Genomic DNA, 20,093 nt, shown 5'->3' on the forward strand with positions numbered 1-20,093 from the left:
TAGGCCTTGAGAGTTTGTTTTAAGCGGTTTTCCCCAGCGAGGGAACGTTCGTTTGCTCCATTCTTCATTTAGTTTTGTAGAGTTATTTGCTTTGGCTTTCAACCATTAAGGAAATCTTTAGGACCAAGTGTAGGACCTTCTTTGGGGGCTTTCTTTGCTGTTATAATAAGAAATTTGGACTTTATACTCTGGGGAGCGGCGGCGAAAGGCTTTACCCAAGAGTAACCCATCAGAGTTGCTTTTTAAGGGAAAAAGAAAAAGATTCTGACTAAAGAGGGAGGAAGGATTGGAGAGGACTGAGGCTAGAGGCAGGAACGGTGGTCAGGACGCAGTTGGAGTAATCTGGGTGAGAGAGTGGTGGCCTAATCTGACAGTCATATGGCTGTCACTGGGAAATCCCTAGGGCTCCTCGGCACAATTTGTAAACCACTACTTTTTGTCCATTGAAGTTGTGAACTGTACATCTAAAGAGTGGTCACTGGAAACACAATGTAAAATGTTGGAAGAACCGCACAGATAACTCGAACTCAGAGCTAGCCTGCTGCTTTTTCTCCTCATAGAGCTCCATTTTTTTTTAATAGGAAGATTTGCTATCTCTCTCTCCCTCAGAAGGAACTGGACAGTTTCTATGTCTTCATACTCCGTTTGGAAGTTATCAAGCAAAGCTCTTAAGTTCATCTGGTCAAACTATTAGAGAACCGGCTCATTCTAACTTTCTTTTTGTATTATTTAAGAAATCTCTGATTATTTTCATGTTCTTTAGGTTTTATAATATGAATCATTCAGTACCATCTTTATTAATTTTAATAGAATTTGCACAGATGCCTCATTTTCAGTGTTAGATAAAAGAAGCCTGTCTTTCCTGGAAACAGGCTGCCAAACCTCCAGACTTAAATCCTGAGACAGAGGAGAGTATACCTTCCCGCAGCTCCCCAGAAGGACCTGACCCACCTGTGCTTACTGAGGTCAGCAAACAGGAAGATCAACAGCCCTTAGATCTGGAAGGAGTCAAGAGGAAAATGGACCAAGGGAACTATACATCTGTGGTATGTCTCTACCTCAAACGTCAGTTTAGTGCCTTTGGGTCTTTAAGAGACAGGGCTGGGAGTAAGCACCAAGAGATGGCTTGTGTTATATTTAGAAATGTCTTGTGGGTTTAAATACCTAAGAATATATGAGTTCTTTTAGCTCCGTGTTTCAGAAGATGGGAAGGTAGTGTCTCAAAATGATTTTTTTATTTGGCTGTCATCTGAGTTCTCTGAAAATTATTTTTTATTAAAACTGCTTATGGGGGTGCCTGGGTGGCTCAGTTGTTAAGCGTCTGCCTTCGGCTCAGGTCATGATCCCAGGGGCCTGGGATTGAGCCCTGCATTGGGCTCCCTGCCCTGCGGGGGGCCTGCTTCTCCCTCTCCCACACCCCCCTGCTTGTGTTCCCTCTCTCGCTGTGTTTCTCTCTGTCAAATAAATAAATAAAATCTTAAAAAAAAAAAAAAAAGAAATAAAAAGCTTCACAGTTGTACATTTCCCCCTTAAAAAAAAACAGTTTATGGAGGGGCGCCTGGGTGGCTCAGTCGATTAAGCTTCTGCCTTCGGCTCAGGTCATGATCCCAGGGTCCTGGGATCGAGCACCACGTCAGGCTCCCTGCTCAGCAGGAGCCTGCTTCTCCCTCTCCCTCTGCTCTCCTGCTCCTGCTATCTCAAATAAATAAATAAAAATCTTTCAAAAACAAAACAAAACACTAGTTTATGGAAAAATGTTAATGTGAAGTTCCTTGGTTTGCCTCTCTTGAAATCACGTCTAAATAATGTGTCTTTCTATATATTTTAATAGAATTTGCACAGATGCCTCATTTTCTATATAGGATACTCATTTATAGATAGAGGTCTTTTAAAGTTATGGTTTTAAGAATGTATGGGAATGATCATTTGTTATGGTCCATATTTGCTATTCAGTTGTTTATTTTAACCGAAATAAAAAATTATGGCCCTATTTGGGTAACTTACCGTGATACAGCCAATTTATTTGCATTCTTGCCTTATTAGCCTGGCTTCTCTTGACTACCCCAAGTTAATTGTGAACTGAATTCCAGAGGCCTCCACTAAAGAGAAATTACACTGCATTAAAATAGGGTGTCCATTTTCTGTTGGATCTCAGGGCTGGGTGATTTAGGAGGAAAGAGGAAGTGGTTTTGGAGAGCGCACTGTTTTATGAATAATTAATACTTTGTTTTTGTATACAGTTGGAGTTCAGTGATGATATCGTGAAGATCATTCAAGCAGCCATTAATTCAGATGGAGGGCAGCCAGAGATTAAAAAAGCCAACAGCATGGTCAAGTCCTTCTTTATTCGGGTGAATGATATTAATAGTTCATGTTTTTAATGCTTATCTATGGATAATTATCCATGAACAGAACGGATTTGTTCTCTTCTCCGTTTTGTTTTGCTATGTGTATAAAACATCTTTTGGTTTAACTCATTCCTCTGATTCTTTGGGAGGAAGTTGTTGGGGTCACCCAAGTGGATGGATCTTTCTCTTGGTGGCCTGAAATCATCCTCATATTGACAGAGAAGCTAGTGTGAAGTTGTTGGTTTTTATGTGGTTTCCAAATGAATGTTCACATGCTTACGTTTTGTTTGTTTGTTTTTCTGTTAGCAAATGGAACGTGTTTTTCCATGGTTCAGTGTCAAAAAGTCTAGGTTTTGGGAGCCAAATAAAGTATCGAGCAAGTAAGTAAATTTGTTGTTACTTTTTTTTCCCCACCTCATCAGCTAGAAATCTGAGAGTTCTTATATTTCTAGATTAAGGGTTCTTCAGACTAGATTTTAAGATTAAAATTTAATCACTTGAAATGCCTTTTCAGTGCCGATTGAGAGATAATACTTAATGTTTATTATAGCCTATTGCCCCCCTTTTTTTCTTTATATATTATGTTTTCTGCAACTTGGCTTAACTTGTGACATATGTACAGTACTCGTGCTTCTATATGTAACTCAGTATTTGGACTTGCAGAAATTGGGTTCTGTGTTATTCGGTTCAAATTGTGCTCTCTATTGCTCTTGACTCTCCATATTTAACCTGAAATTTTTATTCCAGTGAATCCTTTTGATTCTTTGGGAAAGTTATCACTTGCTTCCGGAAGTTTAACCAAGAGTCATATATCGAGAATATATATATCTTTAGATAATAAAGTCCTGTGTATTTAGACAGTTTTCAAATTCTGTGGCTTGTCCTTATATGCTGTGAATGGCTCATGCATGGGGCTGTGACCTGATGATATCAAGAGTTTGATTATTTTGTATAGTTCCAGGTATATCGTAGGAGTTCAATAAATGCTTGTTGAATCAATTATTTTCAGCAGTGGGATGTTACCAAACGCAGTGCTTCCACCTTCACTTGACCATAATTATGCTCAGTGGCAGGAGCGAGAGGAAAACAGCCACACTGAGCAGCCTCCTCTAATGAAGAAAATCATTCCAGCTCCCAAACCTAAAGGGCCTGGAGAACCAGACTCTCCAACTCCTCTCCATCCTCCTACACCACCAATTTTGAGTAAGGCACCAAATGAGTCATTATTCATTTCTCTCTAGATGCAAATGATTAACTTTGTGAACCTAAATTTAATATACTTGCATATTGGAAAGAAATTCTCAGGTCATCCTAATTTTTGCTTAGCTTGGCCTGGTAGCAAGAAATCGATATAAATACTCTAACAGATGGTGAGATAGCATAACTTTGAACACTTTTTGAAAGTGTTTATTTTATAAGCCACAGACTATTTAAACTGAATTGGTTTTTTTCCTTCTGGAAATCAGACCTAGTATTGCCACTTTTAACTGGATATCTTTTGGGTTCCAAGGTACTGATAGGAGTCGAGAAGATAGTCCAGAACTGAACCCACCCCCAGGCATAGAAGATAACAGACAATGTGCATTGTGTTTGACCTATGGTGATGACAGTGCTAATGTAAGTACCTTGGCGAACGGGGTCCTACTTAGCAGATGCTCATGTGAACTCTTGGTCCTTGGTGTCTAAATTCGATGACTGGGTTCCATTTATTTAATGAATGTTTGTCACCTAGCTTATGTCACTTGGGGTTTTTTTTCTATAACGGATTTAATTGATTTAAAAGATGATTTGCCTTGGGGCACCTGGGTGGCTCAGTCGGTTAAGCATCTGACTCTTGATCTCAGCTCAGGTCTTGATCTCTGGGTCGTGAGTTCAAGCCCCACACTGGGCTCCACGTTGTGCATGGAGCCCACTTAAAATTAAAAAAAAAAAAAAAAAAGATGATTTGTCTTAAATTAACCTGTTGACGTCTAATAGTTTTTACAGGAGATTTCTCAATAAGATTTTATGAAAGTCAATAAAATATATGTAAGTTTGCATATTAAAGGCTTGTGTGTAATGGAGGAGGGCAGAATGGTTAAGATCTCCAGTTCTGGCAGGCTGCCTGTATTCATCTCCATGCTCTACTGCCTACTTGTTGACCTTGGCGAGGAGCTTAACCTCTCTGACTCTGTTTCATCTTTTTTTTTTTTTTTAAGATTTTATTTATTTATTTGACAGAGAGAAACACAGCGAGAGAGGGAACACAAGCAGGGGGAGTGGGAGAGGGAGAAGCAGGCTCCCCGCAGAGCAGGGAGCCCGATGTGGGACTCGATCCCAGGACCCTGGGATCATGACCTGAGCTGAAGGCAGTCGCTCAACCGACTGAGCCACCCAGGCGCCCCAGTTTCATCTTTAAAATGAGGATAATAATAATACTTAACCTCAGAACGGTTATGAGGATTAAAGGAAATAATGTTTATAAAGCTTTATTTAGTGCTGGGCACAAAGTAAGCTTACAGTAAAAAAAGGTTTTGTAATGCAAGCTGAGAGAACTGGCTTTGAAATATGGTTGTAAAGAAGTCCATGCACACTTTTATAAACTTACCACATACTGCTTATGTTTTGATTCCCTGTGTTTATAAAATATTTCCCGTCTGTGGATTCTAGAAAGGTGAGAAGTGGAAACAGGAACATTGAGAAATGAGTTTTGATTTTTGTTTGCATCCCCAAGTTAAAGAATTATTATTGATGTTATCTTGACTGAGGTAAAGCTAATACCAAGGAAAACCTTCTTTGACATTATATTCTTTAAAGAAAAAAGAAATCTCTTGATTTCTTAGGATGCTGGCCGTTTGCTTTACATTGGCCAAAATGAGTGGACACATGTAAATTGCGCTTTGTGGTCAGCAGAAGTGTTTGAAGACGATGATGGATCACTAAAGAATGTGCACATGGCTGTGATCAGGGGCAAGCAGCTGGTAAGACCCTGTGTAAATGTTATGGAAAAGATTTCCCCTCAGTTTCCAGATGTTCTCTCTGTGGCTTCATGCTACTTCATTGAGGTTTTCACAGTGCCTTCAGGATGGGTAGGCAGGTTGCTACTCTGACCCCTGGGGGATGGTTCAAAGGAAATAGAGGACAAAGTATTATCTAGTTTGGGAGATGATCTGAATGTGCAAGAAAGGTGTTAATTAATTAAGTGATTTAGACAAAATGATCTCAGAGGTCCCAGTTGAATCACCACTCTGATTCCATAGGAAAAACCCACATAAATATACACACGAAGAGGGGATGTGGGAAATGATCAGTAGAAGCTGAGAGTAGTCAGAAAAGGCCACGGAGGAGTAAAATTTTAAAAGCTATATTGAAAGGAAGGGAGAAGATGAAGGATTATCAGAAAGAAAGCGAGCGAGAGAGAAACAAACAAACAAAAAGCCCATGTAATTTGTGGGGAGAGCACAAACAAAAAGTCTTCTGTGGAAAGAGGAGCCCAGACTGTGACCTCGATAGAATAAAGTGGTGACATACAGGCTAGTTGAAGGAAATCTTTGAATCATACAATAAATTTAATCTGTTAAGTCTAGTAACTAGAGAACCCTTGTGTTTCTGACAGTTATAATCTTTCTAGAACTAAGTTCTTTTGGATATGGTAGCTTTCTAGTAAGATGATGTTTTTAGTATCAGTATTCGAAGTTTTATCTTCTCTAAATCAATCGTGCATCCTAGGAACAAAACTGTGTTTTGGTTTAAGTTCTAAATCAAAGTGTAATATTTACGTTTAATAGTTACAGGGCCCCAGGGACAGTGGGAGAGAGAGGACCTGGAGAGGAGGCTTTAGGGTTCATATCAGTCCTCTGTAATTCAGCTGATTACCAATTTAAAAAAGGCCTTGTAGGAAACCCAGAATGGGGTAATTCTGTAGAGAAGAAAAATGGCTTAAAACATCTGAAAGTCTGACTTAGGCCTCTGTTCTCTCTGGATGGTTAGAGATGTGAGTTCTGCCAAAAGCCAGGAGCCACTGTGGGCTGCTGCCTTACCTCCTGCACCAGCAACTATCACTTCATGTGTTCTCGCGCCAAGAACTGTGTCTTTCTGGATGATAAGAAAGTGTATTGCCAACGCCATCGGGATCTGATCAAAGGCGAGGTGAGAGCTTCCGTTGCTTTTCCGAATTCTATAGGACTACAGGGAAGATAGGCTGAAACAGCAAGATGGTAAGCTTTGTTTTACCTTCCTACTGTGTGTTCCTAGAATCACCTTCTTAGAAACACCGCGGTCCTCCTGTGAAACAGCAGGGTGATTCTGAGATACGCTCTGTACTTGACCTCCGAGAGAGTCAGTATCATGCGTACAATGTGTAAAGGGACAGCCTGTTGTTAACAGCCGGGTTTTCGTTTCAGGTGGTTCCTGAGAATGGATTTGAAGTTTTTAGAAGAGTGTTTGTGGACTTTGAAGGAATCAGCTTGAGAAGAAAGTTTCTCAATGGCTTGGAACCAGAAAATATCCACATGATGATTGGTATGACATGGGCTTCTATTGTGGGGGAAGGCTCAATGTATCGCTGGGGGACTTGCTGGTCTTTGGGTATAAAGTGAGCCTTCTCCCTACCTTCTCTAATCAGTTCTTCTTTCCTTGGTCAGGCTCAATGACAATTGACTGCTTAGGAATTCTGAATGATCTCTCCGACTGTGAAGATAAGCTTTTTCCTATTGGATATCAGTAAGTAGCTCTGTAGAGCTAAGACTCCAGCCCCCACAGCCTGAGCACCCTGAGCAATGAGCAGGTCTTTGAATGGAGAGCCATACTTGTTAGCTGCTTTTAATTGCTACCGAAAATTAACTACTTTTGTTGCTACTTTTTGTAGATTAGGACTGAAGTATCCTTTTATGTCCACTAAATCCAGTTACAGAAGGAAAGTATTATTGGCATACTTTCAGAATCATTTCCAAATAAAACCTAAATTAAAAAAAAAAACAAAAAAACGCAAGGTCAGTCTCTTAAGATTCCTCTGAGTTCCATCTATCTGCATTCAAAAGTCCAGATTATTGTAGTGGATCAAACACCTCATGCCCCTGTCCTCAATCTAAAAATATAAACCCCCACAATAATAATCATATTGTCCAGTGAACATTTATCCTCTTTCCTATGTGAAGCAAATGGCTTAAACTTCTAGCATGCTGACAGTATAACTTTAAAACTCCCTTTCGGTCTCTCCCATTTTGGAGTCCCATTTTGCCGTCTGTACCCCAGTTTATTCTGCATTCCAATTCTGGCAACAGTCTGTGCATTTAGCTGGCAGCTCTTTGTATAAGCCAGGCTCCATCAGCATCCAGCAGATCTGAAGCAGTTACACTTCCCTTGTCTTAATGGGGCTTTTCTCCCACAGGGGACACTTCAGGTTTGCTCTTTCCTCGCTGTGTACACCTTGCGGGGGACAGGCGTCCCTTCCTGAAGGCCAATAACTATTTCATGTAGTAGATGTTAGTATTTTCCTTTCTCTGCATTTTAGGATACTTTACTATTTTTGTCTCCTGCTTACACTACAATAAAAAAAGATTTGATGCTATTTTCTGAGAGGCTAGGAAGAACCAGGAACTTCGAAAAGCCTGGAACACCCTAACCAGGGGGATCTATAATAAGAATCCGTGAAGTCAAGCTAAATTCTGTAAATCAAGGAGAGCAGGGAAGCTAGGATGAGAAGACGCTTTGACAAATGTTCGTCTCCACTTCTGTACTCTCACTCATGGGGATTTGTGTGGATCTGTTCCCCAGGTGTTCCAGGGTTTACTGGAGCACCACGGACGCTCGCAAGCGCTGTGTGTATACGTGCAAGATCGTAGAATGCCGTCCTCCAGTTGTAGAGCCGGATATCAACAGCACTGTCGAGCACGATGAAAATAGGACCATCGCTCACAGTCCCACATCTTTTGCAGGTGAGTCTGTAATCAAGGTGGGACTCGAATTAGATTGGGGGAGTACTGTGATTGAAGGTGGGGAAAGTCGTCTCTCTGGGAGGTCTCATTTGTTTCTATTTTGATCTTTACCTAATAGCTTGCTTTGTGTTGGTTCATTTGTTTGATATTTTAATTGGACCTTTTTTAAAAGTAAGAGTTTTTCTTCCCTACCACAGAAATTGCATCTAAAGAAAGTCAAAACACAGCTGAAATTGTAAGTCCTCCCTCACCAGACCGACCTCATTCGCAAACCTCTGGCTCCTGTTTTTATCACGTCATCTCAAAGGTCCCTAGGATTCGCACACCTAGTTATTCTCCAACACAGAGATCCCCTGGCTGTCGGCCGTTGCCTTCTGCAGGTAAAGGACCTACCTCATTGACTAACTTGACCCAAAAAGGTCAGCTCAGAGATGAGCTTGTGATTCTTTCAGGCCACTCTATCTTAGTGGCTTTTGCTCATTGAGTCTTGATTTGCAGTTTTCAGTTATAAGCCATTGCCAAGTCATTGAAAGCAATGGCCACCACACATTCGTTCTCTCTGTAATAGACTTTATTACTTTTTCTCTCTTGTTCAGGAAGTCCTACCCCAACCACTCATGAAATAGTCACGGTGGGTGACCCTTTACTCTCCTCTGGACTCCGAAGCATTGGCTCCCGGCGTCACAGCACTTCTTCCTTGTCACCCCAGCGGTCTAAACTCCGGATCATGTCTCCAATGAGAACTGGGGGTACTTACTCCAGGAATAGTGTTTCCTCAGTCTCTACCATCGGGACTGCCACAGATCTTGAGTCAAGTGCCAAAGCAGTTGATCATGTCTTAGGACCACTGAATTCAAATACTAATTTAGGGCAAAACACTTCCACCTCTTCAAATTTGCAAAGGACAGTGGTTACTATGGGCACTAAAACCAGCCACTTGGATGGGTCTTCCTCTTCCGAAATGAAGCATTCCGGCGCTTCAGACTTGGCATCCAAGGGCTCCTCTTTGAAGGGAGAAAAGACCAAAGTGCCAAGTTCCAAGAGTTCGGAGGGGTCTGCACATACCATGGCTTATCCTGGCATTCCCAAACTGGCTGCTCAGGTTCATAACACAACACCTGGAGAATTAAATGCTAGCAAGATCGGTACTTTTGCTGAACTCTCTTCAGGGCCGTTTTCTTCTAAAGAGGCCCTCTCCTTCCCCCCACTCCATCTGAGGGGGCAGAGGAATGATCGGGACCAACACACAGATTCTAACCAATCGGTAAACCCCCCTCCCGATGAAGACGCGGGAGTCAGAACCTTGAAGCTATCTGGGGTGAGCAACAGATCATCCATCATCAATGAACACGTGGGATCTAGTTCCAGAGACCGGAGACAGAAAGGGAAAAAGTCTTGTAAAGAAACTTTCAAAGAAAAACATTCCAGTAAATCTTTTTTGGAACCTGGTCAGGTGTCAGCTGGTGAGGAAGGAAACCTAAAGCCGGAGTTTGTGGACGAGGTTTTGACTCCTGAGTTTATGGGGCAACGACCATGTAATAATGTTTCTTCTGATAAGATTGGAGACAAAGTCCTCTCTATTCCGGGAGTCCCCAAAGCTCCATCCATGCAAGTAGAAGGATCTGCCAAGGAATTACAGACACCCCGGAAACGCACGGTCAAAGTAACACTGACACCCCTCAAAATGGAAAGTGAGGGCCAGTCCAAGAATCCCCTGAAAGAAGGTAGCCCTGTTTCCCCTTTGCAAATAGAGTCCGCATCTCCTCCCACAGAACCAGTTGCAGCCTCCGAAAGTCCAGGAGATGGTCCGGTGGCCCAGCCAAGCCCCAATGATACCTCATCCCAGGATCCTCAGAGTAACAACTATCAGAATCTTCCGGTACAGGACAGAAACCTGATGCTTCCAGATGGTCCCAAACCTCAGGAGGATGGCTCTTTCAAGAGGAGATATCCCCGTCGCAGTGCCCGGGCGCGCTCGAACATGTTCTTCGGGCTCACCCCGCTCTACGGAGTGAGATCCTACGGCGAAGAAGACATTCCATTCTACAGCAGCTCCACAGGCAAGAAACGGGGCAAGAGATCAGCTGAAGGACAGGTGGATGGGGCCGACGACCTGAGCACCTCCGATGAAGATGACCTGTACTATTATAATTTCACCAGAACAGTGATTTCCTCAGGCGGAGACGAGCGGCTGGCATCCCATAATTTATTTCGGGAGGAGGAGCAGTGTGACCTTCCCAAAATCTCACAGCTGGATGGTGTCGATGATGGCACGGAGAGCGATACTAGCGTCACCGCCACCACGAGGAAGAGCAGCCAGATTCCAAAAAGAAACGGGAAAGAAAACGGAACGGAGAACTTAAAGATCGAGCGACCCGAAGATGCCGGGGAGAAAGAACATGTCATTAAGAGTTCCGTTGGCCACAAAAACGAGCCAAAGATGGATAACTGCCACTCCGTAAGCAGAGTGAAAACACAGGGACAGGACTCCTTGGAGGCGCAGCTCAGCTCATTGGAGTCCAGCCGCCGGGTCCACACGAGCACCCCGTCGGACAAGAACCTCCTGGACACCTACAATACCGAGCTCCTCAAGTCGGACTCGGATAACAACAACAGTGACGACTGTGGGAATATCCTGCCCTCGGACATTATGGACTTTGTACTGAAGAATACTCCTTCCATGCAGGCTTTGGGCGAGAGCCCGGAGTCCTCTTCGTCGGAACTCCTGAATCTGGGTGAAGGTTTGGGTCTCGACAGTAATCGGGAAAAGGACATGGGTCTTTTCGAGGTCTTTTCTCAGCAGTTGCCGACGGCGGAACCCGTGGACAGTAGCGTCTCCTCCTCTATCTCGGCAGAGGAGCAGTTTGAGCTGCCTCTGGAGCTACCGTCCGACCTGTCTGTCCTGACCACGCGGAGTCCCACCGTCCCTAGCCAGAATGCCAGTAGACTGGCTGTAATCTCTGACTCAGGAGAGAAGAGAGTGACCATCACCGAGAAGTCTGTGGCCTCCTCTGAAGGCGACTCGGCACTGCTGAGTCCAGGAGTGGATCCCACCCCCGAAGGCCACATGACTCCAGATCATTTTATTCAAGGACACATGGACGCAGACCACATCTCCAGCCCTCCTTGTGGTTCGGTGGAGCAAGGGCATGGCAACAATCAGGATTTAACTAGAAACAGTAGCACCCCCGGCCTGCAGGTACCTGTTTCCCCTACTGTTCCTATCCAGAACCAGAAATATGTGCCCAATTCTACTGAGAGTCCTGGCCCATCTCAGATTTCTAATGCAGCTGTCCAGACCACTCCACCCCACCTGAAACCAGCCACTGAGAAACTCATTGTGGTTAACCAGAACATGCAGCCACTTTATGTTCTCCAAACTCTTCCAAATGGAGTGACCCAAAAAATCCAATTGACCTCTTCTGTTAGTTCTACACCCAATGTGATGGAGACAAATACTTCAGTATTGGGGCCCATGGGAAGTGGTCTCACCCTAGCCACGGGACTAAATCCAAGCTTGCCAACGTCTCCATCTCTGTTCCCTCCTGCTAGCAAAGGATTGCTCCCCATGCCTCATCACCAGCACTTACATTCCTTCCCTGCAGCTGCTCAAAGTAGTTTCCCACCTAACATCAGCAGTCCTCCTTCAGGCCTACTTATTGGGGTTCAGCCTCCTCCAGATCCCCAACTTTTGGTTTCAGAAGCCAGCCAGAGGACAGACCTCAGTACCACAGTAGCCACTCCACCCTCTGCACTCAAGAAAAGACCCATATCTCGTCTACAGACCCGAAAGAATAAAAAACTCGCTCCCTCTAGCACCCCTTCAACCATTGCCCCTTCCGATGTGGTCTCTAACATGACCCTGATTAACTTCACACCCTCCCAGCTGCCAAACCATCCCAATCTGTTAGATCTGGGGTCACTTAATACGTCATCTCACCGAACTGTCCCCAACATCATAAAAAGGTCTAAATCTGGCATCATGTATTTTGAACAGGCACCCCTGTTACCCCAGAGTGTGGGCGGCACAGCGTCCGCGGCGGCGGGCGCGTCCACCGTAAGCCAGGATACTGGCCACCTCACCGCGGGGCCTGGGTCCGGCCTGGCGTCCGGTGCCTCCGTCTTGAATGTGGTGTCCATGCAGACCACAACCGCCCCTGCAAGTGGCACGTCCGTTCCGGGACATGTTGCGTTAACCAACCCCAGGTTGCTCAGTGCCCCGGATATTGGCTCAATCAGCAACCTTTTAATCAAAGCTAGCCAGCAGAGCCTGGGGATGCAGGACCAGCCCGTGGCTCTACCGCCCAGCGCGGGAATGTTTCCACAACTGGGGGCAGCGGCGTCTAGCATCTGCGTGCTCCCCTCTGCTCAGACTGCGGGCGTCGCAGCCGCCTCTCCTTCTGGGGACGCCGAAGAACACTATCAGCTTCAGCGCGTGAACCAGCTCCTTGCCAGCAAAACTGGGATTCTCCCGTCCCAGCGCGAACTTGATTCTGCTGCAGGGACCCAGGGATCCAACTTCACCCAGACAGGAGATGCTCCTAATAGCATGGGGCTAGAGCAGAATAAGGCTTTATCCTCAGCTATGCAAGCCAGCCCGGCCTCTCCCGGGGGCTCTCCATCCTCTGGACAGCCCTCAGCAAGCCCCGCGCTGCCGGCTCCCACTAAACCCAAACCAAAAATCAAACGGTTTCAGCTGCCTTTGGACAAAGGGAATGGCAAGAAGCACAAAGTTTCCCATTTGCGGACCAGTTCTTCTGAAGCACACATTCCAGACCAAGAAGCCAGCACGCCATCCCTGACCTCAGTCACAGGGTGAGAGATCGAAATATTAGCTACTCTGGGTAGGTGGGATTGTTTTTGCTCTGGGTGAGAGGCTGTTGAAGTGGCAGTTTTCCTGGGAAGGACACTCTTGTCTCCACGTTGCATTACTCGGGGCTGTTCTGGGTTTTGACTTTTTTTTTTTTTTTTTCCCCCTTACAGTGGTGATTTATAGAGCAAAATTTAGTGCCATCCGTGGACAGTTTGTCTCTTGGATAGAACCACATCTCTAATTACGCTTTGTCTTTGGGTTTTTTTTTTTTTTAAGATTTTATTTATTTATTTGACAGAAAGAGACACAGTGAGAGAGGGAACACAAGCAGGGAGCGTGAGAGAGAGAGAAGCAGGCTTCCCGCGGAGCAGGGAGCCCGATGTGGGGCTCGATCCCAGGACCCTGGGATCATGACCTGAACCGAAGGCAGATGCTTAACAACTGAGCCACCCAGGCGCCCCTGTCTTTGGGTTTTTTTTGGGAGGAGGGGTTGTGGGGGTTTTTTGTTGTTTTTTATGGAGGGTGGGGACGGGCAGAGGGGGAGAGAATCCCACGCAGGCTCCATGCCCAGAATGGAGCCCAATGCGGTGCTCAATCTCAGAACCCTTGATCATAACCTGAGCCGAAATCAAGAGTCGGACCCTTAACCGACTGAGCCACCCAGGCCCCCCTTTGCTCTGATTTAAAACAATGCTGCTGTTTGCTCTTGGGTTTGTTGCTTTTGGGTTTTGTTGTTGTTGTTGTTTGGGGATTTTTTTGCTGAGTCTTAGGATGCTGAGGGATGATGATTATTCCTATCTGGTGGGCAAAGCCACCTGTTGTAGATCCTCATGAAGTCCTTTTTGAAAGCACGGGGTGTAACGTGCATTGAGTGCACAGGTGAAATTTTACATATGTATGCACCCATGTAGCCACCATTCTGATCAAGATACAAAACATTCCTGGTGTTCCAGAAGGCTCCTCGTGCCTTCTCTTAGTCAGAATGCCTTCAGGGTAACCACTGGCTAACTTGTTAGAAGCACAGATTAGTTTTCCCAGCTCATAAATTTTGTCAGATCCCGACAGAGTCATTTCTTTAGACTGACCTCCACATGCAGTACATATGTACTGGTGGTTTTTCTTGAAAAGATCCAATGATTCTGTTCCAGGGCTCCAGGAGCAGAGGCTGAGCAGCAGGACACAGCTAACGTGGAGCAGTCAAAGGAGTGTGGGCAGCCCACAGGGTAAATACGAAGATCGTTTGTCTAAGGTCAAGCCCTCCGTTTTGTCCACCCCATTGAAGCAATAATTCCTCCTCATTTGTACTGTTCTTGGTACCGAAGTTTTTTATTTTTAATGGAAGTAATACATACTTACAATTTTTTTAATGCATAATTACTTAAATAATAGATAAGTGGTTCCGTGCTCGTCCTGCCTACCCTCCTCCCCTCTGTTCCCTGGTAATAACCATCACTAATAATGTGTTTTCATCCATGTACACGTTTCTATACAAACACAGATACACACAGTGTGTATATGAATATATATATATACCCTTTTTACATAAAATGAATAATGCTATCATTACTGTTCTGTACTTGATTTTTTTTTTTTTTTACTTATTTAAACAGCCCCTTATTGATATGCATTTGGGTTGTTGCCAAGATATATTTAATTTTCAAAAATGAAAATTGGTTGTGGTTTACTGGCTCCTGCAGCTTGCTTTTGTTTTTAGTTAAATCGGTTAATTTACTTAAGTAACTCCAAAACTGCTTCTAACAAGTGTCCTTTCATTTTTTTCTAATACCAAGGGTATGAGAAAAATTTCAAGGACATAATCTGCAAACTCCAAAAGCCCAAGCTTAATGTCAATATTTAGGAAAGAATCTCATAAAAGAGAGTTTTATGTTACGTACCATACAGTAGTGTGGTGGTGTTTATCCAGCAGGTTATATACAAGACATCCTGTGGTCCATTTCTAGTAGTTTTATGTAATCGATACAGTGGTATGGCCGGCGTGGACAGTGTTTATCTTTGAAGAGTAGCTGCTGTTACATCTCACACTGGGTTTTCTTCTCATTTAGGCAAGTTCTTCCTGAGATTCAGGCAACACAAAATCCAGCAAATGAGCAAGAAAGTACAGGTATGTGGGTGGGTAACAGGTTAGAATTAGAACTTCGAAGTCAAAAGTACTATAAAAATTGCCTGCATTATCTACAAATTTTCTAAATTAAAAAGTTTAAGCTCCGAAGAATTTAAGTGATTGGCCAAAGGTGTAGACTAACCAGGGCATCTATTCCCTGGTCCGGTGCCCTTCCACTATAGAGTCTGGGACATCTGTCCATTGTTCTGCTCTACTTGCTTTAACAACAGTGTGGTCTTCATAACTAGTGGTTACCTGACCCCATCCCTTAGTTGTCGCTGAAGAAAACCATGTATCTGGTCACAGTCGCAGATGTATCTCCATAGCACTTTCCATCTGTACTACTGAATTTGATCATTAAGAACTGGCCACTTCAAGATTAGAGAGATCTGGATATAAGGTTTGCCCATTTCCATCGAAGGAACTTCCCAGAAGAGAGGAAGATAGAGAAAATGCTCAGGCATAACATTTGGGCTGTGATCACATTCTGTTGGTGGCTCATTCCTCAAGAGGACAGAGGCACCTCTTTCTGTCAGAACGCAGAGCAAGGTGGTGGCAGACTCTGGAGCCAAATGGGTTGAAATCTCAGCTTACCACTCACTAATTATGTGAACTTGGGCTAGTTACTTACCATCTCTCTGTCTCAGGTTTCTCGCCTTTGAAGTGTACATAATAATAACACCTCCCTGGGTCATTGTGAGGTTTATCTGAATTAATCTACAGGAAGTTCCTAGAAGAGTGCCTCGTGTATAGTGCTTCATTCATATTAATCATTATTATTTTTTAGCTTTGACCTTATTGAGGGCAATTGCTTATTGAAAAACTGTCAAATTCTCATACCAGAAACTACCACAGAGACAGCATGACTTCAGGTAAAACAAAACAAACAAACCTAGTTTTAGTCACTTTCCAGCTATGACCCAGGGCAAGTTGCTCCACATCTTTGAGTCTTGGTTTTGTTATCTGTAAATGGGAGTAATCCTACCAACTGTGGAATGTTGGTAGGCTTGAAGATAATGTATCAGTGCTCAGTTTGGCCCCTATCTATTTTCTCCCTCGTAGAACCTAAAACAGTGGAAGAAGAAGAAAGTAATTTCAGCTCTCCACTGATGCTTTGGCTCCAGCAAGAACAGAAGAGGAAAGAAAGCATTGCTGAGAAAAAGCCCAAGAAAGGACTTGTTTTTGAAATTTCAAGTGATGATGGCTTCCAGATCTGTGCAGAAAGTATTGAAGGTGAGTGGATTAAATGAGGCGCCCAGCTGGCTCGGTCGGTAGTGCTTCTGACTCTGGGTCTCAGGGTCATGAGCTCAAGCCCCACGTTCAGTGTAGAGATTACTTAAAAAAAAAAAAAAAATGTGGTTGGCTCACCAGTGCAAGCTCTGTCTCAGCCAGCTCCACACTGGCTTGTGTTAGTACTGTTGATGTGGGCAGTTCGTGTGCTTGGTGCTACGGAAGATGCTTGACACCATTATCCGTCTAACTCGTCCTTAAGAAGTTGGTGTTATTGGAGTAATAGTCCATAACGTAGCAGAGCACGTGAGACGTCTTCTCTCTCCGGTCGTGTTTTCTACCACTTCTTTGTGTACCTCAGATGCCATTCTCTCTCACCCCTGTGCCTTCACCCAATTCTTCCCTCTGCCCAGAATGTTCTTTTACCCTGGCTTATCTGGTGAACTCTACCTTGTCCTTCAGGGTTCAGCCTGGAAAGTCTTCCCTGACCTTCTGAGGCAGATAAGCACTCCCATTCCCTCCTTTCTGCTCCTTTTAGAATCTTAAATGCTTTTCTTATAGCTTAAATTTTGTTTTTATAAAGTCTGTTTACTTTTTTACGTCTTACTCAACAGGGAACTTCGTGGAAAGGCTGGCATTTTATTTTCTCACTCCTCTTTGTATCCCAAGCATATAGGTGTTCATTAGCTACTGAAGGACTAGTGAAATGTTATCTAGGCAGTGAGTAATAAAGGAATTTGAAGGAAAGATCCCTGGGACTGAGTTAGGGTTGTCGAACCCAGGAAGAATGGTAGAATAGAAGAGTCCGTTAAAGGAGATGATAGAATTTGGGTTAGGAAAAGAGGAATGAGAAAGGCTTTCTAAAAAGGGACATCAGCAAAGTTAGGATTGCACGTGGTGGGTTTAGAGTGCCCTCAGGTGGGAGAGGATGTTGAAATCCCAGTCAGGTACTAGTGAGAGAGAAAACTGCGAAGGTGGTTTGGGCACTGGTTTTGGAAGGGCCTTCAGTGCCAAACCATGAGGCCTTTGAAAATCTGGGGACATGGAATAAAAGCAGAATTTCAAGAAGCTTAACGGGGTAGCTCCCTTTAAGGTGGACTAAATTGGAGACATGAGGTGGCAAGAGTTCACTAATGAGGCCATCGCTACAGCAGAGATGTCAGGTAATAAAGCCCGTTCCCAGCAGGAAAGAACAGACACTCTTCAGGACTGCTTGAATATGGAGAGTAGAGAGAGGAGTCCATTGTGACTCTGAAGATTCAGGCCTGGATCACTAAAAAAAAAAGATACGTAAAAAAAAAAAGATACATAAGGAGAACAGAAAGACTACGTTGAGTGTATGAGTGCCCCGTACAACACACTGAGTGTGAAGCGGTGGTAATGAGCCCAACAGACAGTAGGAGATCCTAGAATCTTAAGTTGGAGCTGGAAGGGATTGTAGAGGTTTTCTAGTCACACCCCCTTAGTTTTACAGAACAGAGGTTTAAGGTCTCCCTGTAGTCTGGGTTAAATCGTTAACGCTAGTATTGTTTTGTTTAGAAGCATAGGGAATAGAAGTGATATCCAGCATTCAGGTTTGGGACCCAGACTACCATCAAAGGATGTGAATGCTTTGGGGATTCAGGGGTCATTTTCAGAAGGCGTGAGCCTCCTGTCTAACTGTTGGATAATGCACCTTCTCGGCCGCTTTCTTATGCACGGAACTCATCGAAACTAAGAAAACAACAAAAAGCCATTTTAGCAGGGTGTTTTCACCCTGTAAGGATTCTAAGCTCAATGCTTTTGCTTGCCACTGGTGTTAGAGATAATTGATGGAATATTTTATTTCCTCACAGATGCCTGGAAGTCACTGACAGATAAAGTCCAGGAAGCTCGGTCAAATGCCCGCCTAAAGCAGCTCTCGTTTGCAGGTAATGACCACAAGGGGTGATTTTACTCCTGTCTCAGAGTATTCTGGTCTAAAGCTATAGAGTTGATTCTACAAAAGCATCAACCTTTTTTAAAATAATTTTTCACAACTTCATTGAGATATAATTCTTATACAGTTAACCCATTTGAAACATATAGTTCAGTGGTTTTTAGTCTACTGACAGAGGTGTGCAGCCATCACTATTGATAATTCCAGAACATTTTCATCATCGCTCCAAGAAACCCCATACTCATTAGCAGTCATTCCTCAGCCCCAGTGCCTGGCCACCATTAAACAACTTTCTATCTCTAGGGATTTATATGGAATCCTACGATGTATGGCCTTTTGCGACTGGATTCTTTAGCATAATGCTTTCAGGCTTCCTATCTGCTGTAATATTGCATTGGGACTTTATTCTTTTTTTTCTAAGCAGATGAATTTCTTTATTGAGGTAAAATGTATATATAACATAAAATTTACCATCCTAACCATTTTTAAGTGTACAGTTCAGGGGTGTTAAATGCATTCACATTGCTGAGCAACCATCCATCCATCCCATAACTCATTTTTTCTCTTGTAAAACTGAAATTCCCCATTCTCTCCAGACCCTGGCAACCACCGTTATTCTTTCTGTCTTTACGATTTTGATTACTTTCAGTACCTCATGTAAGTGGAATTATGTAAGTGGGACTGGCTCATCTCACTTAGCATAATGTCTTCGAGGTTCATCCATGTTGTAGCATATTGCAAAGTTTCCTTCCTTTTTAAGGCTGAATAATATCCCATTGTTTTTATATGCCACAGTTTGCTTATTGATCGATCCATCAGTGGGTACTTGGGTTGCTTCCACATTTTAGCTATTGTGAATAATTCTCCTGTGTGAATGTGAGTGTACAGATATCTCTTCAAGACCCTACTTTCCATTTCTGGGGGGCAGATACCCAGAAGTGGAATTGCTCAATCATGCAATAATTCCTTTTTTTTTTTAAATAGTAATTCCATCTTTAATTTTTTGAGGAATTGCTGTACTGTTTCCACAGTGGCTGTACCATTTTACATCCCCACTAGCAGTGCCCAAGGGTTCCAATGTCTCCACATCCCCTGCTTTTTTGATAGAAGCCCTCCAAATGGGTATGAGACGGTATCTCATTATAGTTTCAATTTACATTTCCCTAATGATTCATGACATTGAGCATCTTTGCATGTGCTCACTGGTCATTCGTAGATCGTTTTTGGAAAAATGTCTATTCAAGGCCTTTGCTTGTTTCTTAATCAGGCTTTGTTGTTGTTATGGTTGAGTTTTAGGTGTTCTCTCTATATATTCTGGATATTAATCAGAGATGATTTGCAAATGTTTTTCCCCATTCTGTGGGCTGCCTTTTAACTTTGGATAGTATCTTTTTTTTTTTTTTTTTAGATTGGTGAAGGAAATATTTAGGAGGCAAGAAAGTATAATTTAGTTTTTGGTTTTTTGTTTTTTAAGATTGTATTTATTTATTTGACAGAGAGAAAGAGTTCAAGCAGGGGGAGAAGCAGACTCCCCACTGAGCAGAGAGCCTGACGCGGGGCTCAATCCTGGGTCCCTGGGATCATGACCTGAGCCAAAGGCAGATGCTTAACGGACTGAGCCACCCAGGCGTCCCTGTTTTTTAAAAAATATTTTATTTATTAATGTGACAGAGAGAGAGAGCACACGAGAGAAGGGAGGGGAAGAGGGAGAGGGAGAGAGAATCCCAAGAGGACTTCACGCTGAGAA

At 43.6% G+C, this 20,093-nt stretch overlaps 1 protein-coding gene across 3 annotated transcripts in view; it reads left to right on the plus strand.

Annotated features, from left to right (window-relative positions):
• Positions 1-20,093, plus strand: part of KMT2A (lysine methyltransferase 2A) — a 76,083-nt gene that overhangs the window by 47,406 nt on the left and 8,584 nt on the right. For all 3 annotated transcript variants that reach the window (XM_035009036.1, XM_035009037.1, XM_035009038.1), the window contains 16 exons: positions 873-1,046; positions 2,241-2,351; positions 2,655-2,728; positions 3,358-3,551; positions 3,859-3,965; positions 5,171-5,308; positions 6,318-6,476; positions 6,731-6,848; positions 6,971-7,049; positions 8,103-8,263; positions 8,461-8,643; positions 8,860-13,078; positions 14,225-14,299; positions 15,140-15,198; positions 16,261-16,431; positions 18,264-18,338. In XM_035009036.1, coding sequence (XP_034864927.1) covers positions 873-1,046; positions 2,241-2,351; positions 2,655-2,728; positions 3,358-3,551; positions 3,859-3,965; positions 5,171-5,308; positions 6,318-6,476; positions 6,731-6,848; positions 6,971-7,049; positions 8,103-8,263; positions 8,461-8,643; positions 8,860-13,078; positions 14,225-14,299; positions 15,140-15,198; positions 16,261-16,431; positions 18,264-18,338 — 6,097 coding nt within the window. The remainder of the gene's footprint in view (positions 1-872; positions 1,047-2,240; positions 2,352-2,654; positions 2,729-3,357; positions 3,552-3,858; positions 3,966-5,170; positions 5,309-6,317; positions 6,477-6,730; positions 6,849-6,970; positions 7,050-8,102; positions 8,264-8,460; positions 8,644-8,859; positions 13,079-14,224; positions 14,300-15,139; positions 15,199-16,260; positions 16,432-18,263; positions 18,339-20,093) is intronic.

The sequence above is a fragment of the Mirounga leonina genome, unplaced genomic scaffold, assembly GCF_011800145.1.
Source record: "Mirounga leonina isolate KUSES-001 unplaced genomic scaffold, KU_Mleo_1.0 Mir_153, whole genome shotgun sequence".
Taxonomy (NCBI): Eukaryota; Metazoa; Chordata; class Mammalia; order Carnivora; family Phocidae; genus Mirounga; species Mirounga leonina.